This window comes from Penaeus monodon, chromosome 36, assembly GCF_015228065.2.
Source record: "Penaeus monodon isolate SGIC_2016 chromosome 36, NSTDA_Pmon_1, whole genome shotgun sequence".
NCBI lineage: Eukaryota > Metazoa > Arthropoda > Malacostraca > Decapoda > Penaeidae > Penaeus > Penaeus monodon.
Genome location: NC_051421.1, coordinates 16747214 through 16758655, shown reverse-complemented (window position 1 = coordinate 16758655; position 11442 = coordinate 16747214). Strand labels below are relative to the sequence as shown.

The following is an 11442-nucleotide window of genomic DNA, read 5'->3' as shown; positions in this document are numbered from 1 at the left end:
ATTATATAATACATTACTTTCTTATCTTATGCTCTTTCTTTCTTTCTTCTTTGATTCTCTCTTATCTATTCTCTTCTTCCCTATCTTATTTCTTTCTTACTCTCTTTTCTTCTCTCCTCTATTTTTTCTCTTTTTATATATTCTTCTCTCTATCTAGCCTCCATCCTCTTCTTATCTCATATCTATCGATCTGCCTATGATCTTCTATCTCTTGTGTGTGTGTGTTGTGTGTGTGTGTGTTTTGTGTGTGTGTGTGTGTGGTGTGTGTTGTGTGTGTTTTATATTATTAATATATATATATTATTATATTAATAATATATATATATAATATATATATATATATATATATATATATATAAACAAATACTTATACATTGCACTTTTCAGGGAGTAATATGTCTATTCATAAAAAATAATATATGATACATATTCCCCTAGATCACATTGTGCATTACTCTCAAGTTAATCAGTTCATCACTGGTTGTCTGGCTGACTCCTCATACTTATAAGAATGTTGAAATTGAAGACCATACTCACGTTTCATTTTTAAACCCAATGCCATCTGGATGGCATTTACTTACATACCATGCCCACTGTCAGTTTACTTTATTAACTGTTTTTACACATAGATGGCTCCACTTGTACAAAGTCACCAGTGAGCCAATTAGAGTAGTACTGCCTGCCTTGCCCATTTACCCTTTTCTTTGATTTATGAAAATATTTTAAGTTATCTTATTTTGCTGCTACTAATGTTTATAACATTATTGTAACTATAACGTCTATCATAAAAATAATACCATCGATATTGATAGCATTGGTAAAAAAAAAAAAAAAAATTTCCCACCAATTCCAGAAGGTAAAATCAGATAATGTCACAAGGTCTACTGATTGACTCCTTTGTGGGTAAGCACTAGCAGAGCCATCTATATGCAGACATTTCACACAAAAAATTAAATGAGCACAGCATTTTCCCAGCAGCATTGGGTTACTTATCTAATTATATGTTCGCGTCTGATTTGATGTGTTTGAAGAGCAAACAGCTTTGACATGACTTGTTCCAGTAAACTTCCACTATAAACTAGTTTGCTTCTAAGTGACAACTTACTTTTTTCAGTCACATAAAGGTTGTTATTTTTCATCTACCAAACTTCCATGTAAGCACATGTATCCATCTGAAAATTGTATAAGGTGTAATCAAACAAAATCTCAAGACTTATAACCATGTAATTAGAATTCCTTTGATACATGCACAACACAATATTAAGACCTGCCTGAATATTTTGAACATGATATATGTTACAAAAATATTAAATGAAGCTCCACAAGTCAACAATATCTGCACTGTTTTCTGTTACCCATCAACTACATATTGCAAGAATACTCATTTTTCTTGCTTCTTGGGGAATAAAATATTTATAATTTAAAATATCAAATCAAATAGGGGAAAGGGCAGGTGGAGGGAGGGGAATTCAGTGGAAAACATATAAAGCTGATTATGCAAAATATAATATTTATCTATCAGGTAGCTTTAACTCAACTTACAATGATGTGAAGCCTTTTTAAGAAATACTCTGTCATACTACTCATTGCATTCTGATAACTTATTATTAGATATATAATATCAAAGGTAAAGTAGGGGATAACCTCAGATAAATGTCAATACTATCTAGGGACTTCAGGCATTTGTCTGACATGTCGTACAATAACCCACGGACACAGAGCAGGTGATTTGATATTCAGCGCCCAATACCACAAGGAAGTCAATAGACAGACAGGTGAATATCCTGTCTGTCTCATTGCCATGTACATACATACAAACACACACACATAACACACATACATATGAAACAAGAATAGAAGACAAATACACATCATTTTTTCAATAAACCTGAATCTTTATATTTTCTCTTCCCATTAAGTACATTAAAAATTTAGTGTATGTGACAAGAGTTGACTAATATACCAACTTATCCTGGCACAATAGACTATAGAACATCCTCTCTTGGTATTAAGGGTGCAGTATGAAAGAATTTTTATTATCTTGTTACCTTTATTCTCATTCATCTAAAGTGAAGAATTGTACCATTAAGTCAATCACAAAAGATGAATCAGCAAGAGATGTATGATGGCAGGCCAGAATAAGGATCACTGCAAAGGGCCACACACAGTGACACACACCCATCGTAACTAGACAACACAGACACAATCCATATAGCAGACCACATATAAATTCCCTACTGGAAAAATGTCATATTTGTAGGAAGGAACATATCACACGGAAAAACATCCTGTGACCTTTATGGTATAGTGACCATGGAAGATTTGCAAAGCTTCCATATTACTTCTAACTACCATCATCAACTTGAAGAGGTTTATTTATCTTCCATGACATATATCTGTTTATACAAGATAATCAAATGAAAGAATGATCTAATTTAATCAACACAGCTTTACAGTATTTCTTACCTATACTCACGTACCATTGGATAAACAGTGACTTTATTAGTATCAAAATCCATCTCTTCATTATATACTTTCATTACTTTACAAAAAAAAAGTCTGCAATTAGATTTTGCTTTATTATTCTAAGTGCCAATGATGCCTTCCCAAAACACCTACAATAGTCCAGATGGGTTTGACCAATTAGCCAGTATATACCTCTTGGCTTTATGCACCTGTGCTGTTCAGTAATACCAAAGTCTTGCTAGTATCAAAAGTAGATTTTATGTTTATCTTTTTTCTCACTCTCTCTAAATTCTTCTAAATTGCTTGTCTGTCATTTCAACACCTAGGTACATCATCTTGGACTATCAGGCACATGTGGGGCTTCATTTTTTTTACATGGAGGATCCTACTCTAATTAAATGACAAGTTCTCTTAGTTGACGATAATGATAGCCATGTGCAATACCTTCATTTGAAGAAAAATTTATAGTCTTCATCTATAGAAAGTTACTACTCAAATTCCTATACAAAGTCTGTAAAATTGGCTGGACAATTATTGATTTAATCCTATCTTCAGTTTATGTTCTTCCTAGTTTATCAAAATCATAAAGAGAATACAACTGTACTCATTTGCAACCTTTGCAATTACAAATTAATCCAGTGTAAATTCAATTACATATTCTATCCATGATATAATTTTCAGCTAGAAAGTCTTTTTATCACTGACATTAATGACTGCATTATGTGAAGAGCATCCTTTACTATATGTCTTGGTTACAGGTGCCAGGATCAGAGTATGCTGTTCAAATTTTTAATTCCCGGTCATTTGACAAATAGGTCTTATTTCCAATTTTTAAAATTATTAGAGTGCATAATGAAAAACCTACATGTGTATTTTTTATATAAAGCAAGGACAAATTAAGTGTTATTATACAAGTATTACACACACAAATTACCATTCAGATTTTTCATAATTTTCAAGGATTTAGAACTGTTATTTTCTTTCATTATCCAGACTCTCCTCAAATGAACAATGTATAATCTTTGTTTGCATATATCATCAACTGGCATAAATTCCTTTTGTGTTTAAGTTGTTGGTGTTCATGATTGCAATACAGTTCGTCAACACCCTTCAAACTCAACACTGAAAATAACTGCTGTGTTTCAGAATGTTCTGTTGTTTTGTTATCATTTAACTGTTAAGATTCTCACAAACACTGGTTTAAACTTTAAACATTTAAACATGGTATTTATTCAACTAACTTAACACCAACTATATGAACATTCCAACATAAATTCATATATCTTTACCTGTTGATAAGTCCCTCACATTTCCAAGAGGACAAAAGATAATCTCATGTTATTTGTTAAGTCCTCATTTGGAATTTTCAAGTGGTATGAATTCTGATTTCTTATGGAATTATACAAAATCCTACTGCTGCTGCAAGCTGAAGTCAGTCCAGAATTCTAGCTTTCAGTTTAACAATTAACACATTCAGTTAACCGCTAGAGCAATTAATTATCACCTACGAAAAGTGATCTTGGCCTTCTGGTAACACGCTAAAGTGACACAAAACTGTAATTATGTTACAAATGCATAAAAACACAACCATACAGAAGCCTAAAAAAGAAGTTGGTTAAAGATCATAAATCATTTACTCAATTGTTAACATTCTGAGATCTGAAGTATTATATTTTGTGACAAGCTTGTGTCTGCTGATGTACAATTTGAATAATTACACTACCAAAAGAAAGCAACTGGAAAGAGTGACAGAAGACTAGAAAACCTTTGGTATCTAACAGGCCATACATGGATTATAAATTAAGTAGATCATATTCTGTCATATTTTATCATTCAGTTCATTTCCTTAATGCCTCTTTAACCACTTTTCTGCTTACCTTTACTTTTATCTTCACTGTAAATTCAAAAAACTGTGTGAGTACATATTTGTGACCAAAGTGTGACCATAGTGTGATAAATAGGAATACAACACTCTTGGGAATCCTGTTGAACTCCATCAGCTTACATACCACCTGGTTTGGGTTGGGTTGTGTCATAGGCCCGGATAACTTCTGACTGGCCCATCACTCCATGCTCTTCTTGCGAGAATGCAAAGCCATCTGGTGGAAGAAAATGAGTATGATCAGAAAACGCCTTTCAGGAATATGTACAGTCATTGCATTCTTTAGATCAACATGAATCAGATACCTGATGCTGATCATAATGAGAAAATAAGTGTTGCAAAAAAGAAAAGTGCATAACTGCTGATATTTTAATGCCTTGCAAATACAAATGAAACTTAAAAAATAAGATGATCATCAAAGTATCAAGCCTAATTTCTAAAGACAACATTATACCTTCATGAACAATGGTTTTCTTATCTTGATGCTGAGTTTTTACTTGTATTTTGCATCCTTCATACTGCATGAACATGGATGGAAATATTCCACAGAACTATAATAAATGAACCTACATATAAAGATGGGATTGTAAAAAAATAAAACAAAGAAATTTAAATACCGTAAAACCATGTGTTAAGACAATACTTCATACATACCAATATATCAAATGATATAAAGGATCACAGGATATCATTAAGGAAGTAGGAAACCATGATGCATCATATTGTTCTTGCAGTGTGAAGGATGAAATAAAAATATATCTGGTACATTATCACAGCATGCACATGTGAATAACACTGTATCACATATTATGCTGTCACCATTTTACATGCCTGTGTTAGTCTGTGGAACATTACACCAAATTCCAGCTTGTTCTCTATACAGTTTCACAAGTTAGTGCTGATAAAAGTATATAATACAAACAGAAAAAAAGAAAATCAAATAGGTGTGTGCATGTGTGTGTAAGAGTGTGTGGGAGTGTGTGTGTGTGTGTGTGTGTGTGTGTGTGTGTGTGTGTGTGTGTGTGTGTGTGTGTGTGTGTGTGTGTGTGTGTGTGTGTGTGTGTGTGTATGTATGTATGTATGTATGTATGTATGTATGTATGTATGTATGTATGTCTGTATGTATGTATGCATGTCTGTATGTATGTATGTATGTATGTATATGTGTGTGTGTGTGTGTGTGTGTGTGTGTGTGTGTGTGTGTGTGTGTGTGTGTGTGTGTGTGTAAGAGCCTTCGGCACATCCGTGTGTTTTCAATATGGATAGTTATACACACTAACACTTAAAGTAAGTTAGACTTTTAAAAAAAAATAAATAAATAAAAAATAAATAATAATAATAATAATAATATCAGTTAAATGTTTTTGTAAATGACAGAATTAGGTTCATCTTAACTCCTGATGAAACTAGTTTCATTTGTTTGACTGATATCAATTGCATGACAAATTTTCTGTGATTTTTTTTTTTACATTTGTGCATGTGCTTACAGGTATATATGTAAACAGGTGAGGGACTAAATCTATGAATTTATGAAGTTACAAATATTCATTTCATGTGTCTGAGAAAAGAATCTTATATGATAATTTCCTTGTATTTTCTTCAGTTCACATCTTACTTTGTAACATGATTTTGGCAATAAACAATCAAAGATACAGTACTAAACTGAACTCTGAGGAAAGGCCAAGATTCTATGATTGTGAACTACAGAGGTGCTAACCCACAGTGACACATTATTCTCATACTGGTACCCACACAGAGTTGCAGCATTTCCATAAATTACAAAAATGGGTCTAACAGCTTGAAGGAATAAAACAATTATCTACATTTTATGGAAATTTTGAAACTCATAAATAATTCCAGTGTCTTATTCATGCATCAGTGAAAGAAATGCCTCCAATTCATTGAAGTATTGTTATATACCAAAAACCTACTAATGTGAACTAATTATATAGTAAAGACCATTAAAAGTATGGGCCTCATAAATATTCAGTCATCATCAACTAAGGCCAGAAAATCATCATAAGGGATCAATAAATCATTATGACTTATTGAAATCTCCATCTGACCTGAATGTACCAGTATTTAGCATAGGACTCTTTTTTATTTTTATTTTATTTTATTTCTTTCTTTTCTTTCTATGCTGAAATGTTCAGTGCCATATGCAAAGTTATTACTCAATGTTTTCATCAACAGCACTTTAAGTCTGAAATCACTGTCTGATGTAGAAATTAGTAATATTATGATGACAGCAACAAAGAAAGTGGGGGGGAGAGGTTAATAGAAGAGGTGAGAGAGAGAGGAGGGAAAAAGAAAGAAAGAGAAACGAGAAAGAAGAGGGAAAAAATAGAGAGAGAAGAGAGAGAGAGAGAGAAGGAAAGAGATAGAGAGAGAGGAAGAAAGAGACAGAGAGAGGAGGCAAGAGAAAGAGAGAGGAAAAAAGAGAAAGAGCGAGGAAAAAGAGAGGAAAGAGAGAGAGAGAGAGGAAGAAAGAGACAGAGAGAGGAGGCAAGAGAAAGAGAGAGGAAAAAAGAGAAAGAGCGAGGAAAAAAGAGAAAGAGAGGAAGAAAGAGAAAGAGAGGAAGAAAGAGAGAAAAGAGAGAGAAAAGAGAGAGAGAGAGAGAGAGAGAGAGAGAGAGGGGAGAGAGAGAGAGAGAGAGAGGGGTGGGGGATAAGTGAGTGAATCAAGGTACTCTTCTTTGTGCCTGCATATTTTCATCTCCTATCTCCTATTGGGAAAAACTTGCACAAGCATGACCTATATTATGACACTCAGATATATGGAATATTATATATATAATATATTATATATATATATATATATATATATATATATATATAGATATATATTATATATACTATACATATATATATACATATACATATACATATATATATCATATACATATATATATACATATATATATATATATATATATATATATATATCATATATATATATATATATATTATATTTACATATACATACTATACATATACATATACATATCATTACTATTATATATATATATAGTATATATTATTATATCTATATATATATTATATATATATATAATATACATATATATATTTGTATATAATAAAAATGTGATGTTGATGATAATTTCAGTACTGATAGTGACATACTAAGAATAATGACAGCAAAGACAATAACCACATAATTAAGATGAAGAAATATTTATCACAACAATATTAAACATGTCTTTCCCTTATTGGAAAATATTTATAACATAGAGAAACATGGTAAATGTTCTTAAACATATATGATCATATGAGAACTAAAAAAAAAAAAAAAAAAAAAAATCTCGTAATATGAAAAAAAAGACAAGCACAGCAAAAATGAAACAGCCATGATATGAAAAACATCACACCTGACTTTTTGCTCATATCCACATGGAAAAAAAGTTTTCAATTCTGCCCGCTTCGGTTATTTGTATTCTTCCAAATAACATTAAATAACAGTCATCTTATAAACTTACAGAAGACTTGTTTTTATCTTAAAGGACTATGTATGATGAAGCTGGGCTGTAATGCATTGGTCTGGATATATACTCGTTTAGGTAGGTTGGCTTAGTATTGGTCACTCACTCATACCTACAGTAGCAGAGGTTCTTCATCAGGGAGGGGTATTTAATTTTCCTAATTTCTCTTTATGTGGAAACAATGAATCTGCTTTGTTACACTTACAAGTCAAAAACTAAATATTTTGTTTCACAGTACCAGTTAGTTGGAAGCCTTGCATAGAACTCAAAAGCAAAACAAACACAATAAAGGTCAGATTAAAAATAAATATCATCATCCAAACATATGGATATACATATGTGCAAATACAAACATTCACACACAGACATACACAAGCATGTGCATGCATGCACACACACTCTCTCTCTCTCTCTCTCTCTCTCTCCTCTCTCTCTCTCTCTCTCTCTCTCTCTGCAATTCTCTCTCGTCTTCTCTCTCTCTCTGCTTCTCTCTCTCATCTCTCTTCCTCTGCTTCTCTCTCTCTCCTCTCTATCTCTGCATTCTCTCTCTCTATCTCTGCATTCTCTCTCTCTCTATCCTCTCTATCTCTGCATTCTCTCTCTCATTTTCTCTCTCTCTAATCTCTATATTCTCTCTCTCTCCTCCTCTCTCTCTCTATTCTCTCATTCCTCTCGTCTCTCTCATCTCTCTCTCTCTCTCTCTCGCTCCTCTCTCTTCTCTCTCTCTCTCCTCTACTCTCTCTCCTAACTCCTTGCATTCTCTTTTCTCTTTCTCTTTCTCTCTCTCTTCTCTGTCATTTCTATCTCTCGTCACTCTCTCTCTCTCTCCTCTCTCGCTCTCCCTCTGCATTCTCTCTCTCTCTTCTCTCTCTCTCTCTCTCTCCGTCTCTTCCTCTCTCTCTCCTCTTCTCATCTCTCTCTCTCTCTCTCTCTCTCTCTCTCTCTCTCTCTCTCTCTAACTCTCTGCATTCTCTCTCTCTATCTCTGCATTCTCTCTTTCTCTGCATTCTCTCTCTCTCTCTGCATTCTCTCTTTCTCTCTGCATTCTCTCTTTCTCTCTGCATTCTCTCTCTCTCTCTCTGCATTCTCTCTCTCTTTCTCTCTCTGCATTCTCTCTCTCTTTCTCTCTCTGCATTCTCTCTCTCTCTCCTCTCATCGTCCTCTCTCTTCTCTCTCTCTCCGTCTCTCTCATCTCTCTCTGCATTCTCTCTCTCTCTCTCTGCATTCTCTATCTCGATCTCTTCACTCTCTCTCTCTCTCTCTCTGCATTCTCTCTCTCCTCTCCTCACTCTCTCTCTCTCTCTCCTCCTCCTCTCTCTCGTCCTCTCCACTCTCTCTTCTCTCTCGTCCTCCATCTCTCTCTCTCTCTCTCCTCCTCTTCTCTCTCTCTCCTCTCGCTCTCTCTCCCCGCTCTCTCTCTCGCTCTCTCCTCTCGCTCCTCTCTCTCTCTCTCGCTCTCTCTCTCCTCTCTCTCTCGCTCTCTCTCCCCTCTCTCTCTCGCTCTTCTCTCTCTCTCTCTTACATTTCTCTCTCTCTCTTCTCTCTCTCTCTCTCCCCTCTCTCTCCCCTCTCTCTTCTCTCTCATCATCTCTCTCTCTCATCTTTCTCTCTCTCTCATCATTCTCTCTCTCTCATCATTCTCTCTCTCTCATCATTCACACTCTCTCTCTCTCTCTCTCTCTCTCTCTCTCTCTCTCTCTCTCTGCATTCTCGCTTTCTCCCTCTGCATTCTCTCTTCTCTCTCTGCATTCTCTCCTTCTCTCTCTGCATTCTCTCTTTCTCTCTCTCTCTCTCTGCATTCTCTTTCTGTCTCTCTCTGCATTCTCTGTCTGTCTGTCTGTCTGTCTGTCTGTCTGTCTGTCTGTCTGTCTGTCTGTCTCTGTCTCTGTCTCTCTCTCTTTCTCTCTCTCTCTCTCTCTCTCTCTCTCTGCATTCTCTCTTCTCTCTGCATTCTCTCTCTCTCTCTGCATTCTCTCTCTCTCTGCATTCTCTCTCTCTCTGCATTCTCTCTCTCTCTCTGCATTCTCTCTCTCTCTCTCTCTCTCTCTCTCTCTCTCTCTCTCTCTCTCTCTCTCTTCTCTCCCCCCCCATTCACTTACACAGTCAATCTCACTCACACTTACACTCATCCATACACTTATGCTCACTCTCATATGGAGAAATACACACCTACACACTCATTTGTGTGCAAACACACACACACATATGCACATGGACATGCGCATGCCCGCGTGTACACATGCGTGCACACATGCGCACACACACGCACATGCGCAAACACGCACGCACACACACACACACATATATCCAACACTCTAACATGTACACAAACACATGTTCTGACACACAAAAGTACATATCAAAAAGAAAAAAACTAAAAATTACATAAGTAAATACATATACACAAAAGAATACACTACAATAACGTGAATTCCATATTACATAGTAATTTTCTACTCTCTTACAGTTGTTGGTGCTATTTATATGTCCCAGTCCAAACTTTTGTGACTGCCAAGACTTCATAAACTCTCTTCTCTGATTGTTAAATGAATATTTATGTTATCATACTCTTTCCTCATACAATACAGAGTTCTACGAAGTACAAAAATACACTTAATAATTTATATAATCTTATGGATTCATTTGTATAACTTTTCTGGATACATGTGAAAAGCTTATTAACATTTGCCTGCGCCTAAATTTAAAATATAACAGCAAAAATAATCATAATAATTATAACAGTAACAAATTCATAACACCTCTCTCCATTTGTGCCAAATAAATGAGAAGTGATACTGGATGCAGTAAGTGTGTTAGGAATACATCTAGGAGTGCTGCTCAAAACAGGCATGAAGAAGAAGAGCACACAGCTACCAGCATAGTCTGGACACTAGCCCCAAGCAGAGTAAGGGATGGAACCATTCGATCCCTTCTTATCGAAGGGCTTTATCTCCACCGCACCTAGTACAATAAATCAGACAATAAGGCACCACACTTTTGGAAAATGTAAATATAGAAATTCGGAAATATGTTGCTGGGCTTTCTGTCTGGTTCTGTAACCATAAGTAAGGATATTAACAAAAATGTCGCTAGAATAACAAAGTAAGAGTAAGTGTATTCTCCGGTAATATTATGAAAAAGCTGTGTTAAGAAACTCACATATATAAGATAACTTATATTACTATTTTATAGCAATGCAACCTAGCACTAAATGGGAGAAATTTGGGCAGGGAGAGTGAGAGAGAATAATAGGAAGAGACAGCAATAGAGATACGGAGAATATTGAGATAGAGAGAGAGAGAGAGAGAGAGAGAGAGAGAGAGAGAGAGAGAGAGAGAGAGAGAAGAGAGAGAGAGAGAGAGAGAGAGAGAGAGAGAGAGAGAGAGAGAAAGGCAGTGACTTTGTCAACAGAACCAGGGCAAGCAATAAAGAAACAAAGGAAAAACTAACTGAAAACCTTGGCAAATCCATATATCTTCAGAACTTCTGCCGTTTCATTTAATTTTGCTTACTGCCTCCCTTAACTCAATACCTCTCCACCTACTGAGTCTATTCATTAATTCTAAACACCTCTTTTTTCCTAATACATTTCCA

At 35.0% G+C, this 11442-nt stretch overlaps 1 protein-coding gene across 3 annotated transcripts in view; it reads right to left on the bottom strand.

Moving 5' to 3' along the window:
- Positions 1-1206: 1206 nt before the first annotated feature.
- The window catches only part of LOC119595813 (probable phospholipid-transporting ATPase IA), a 92683-nt gene continuing 82447 nt past the window's right edge, over positions 1207-11442 (bottom strand). For all 3 annotated transcript variants that reach the window (XM_037944988.1, XM_037944987.1, XM_037944989.1), the window contains one exon: positions 1207-4565. In XM_037944988.1, the coding sequence (XP_037800916.1) occupies positions 4468-4565 (98 nt within the window). In that variant the 3' untranslated portion in view covers positions 1207-4467. The remainder of the gene's footprint in view (positions 4566-11442) is intronic.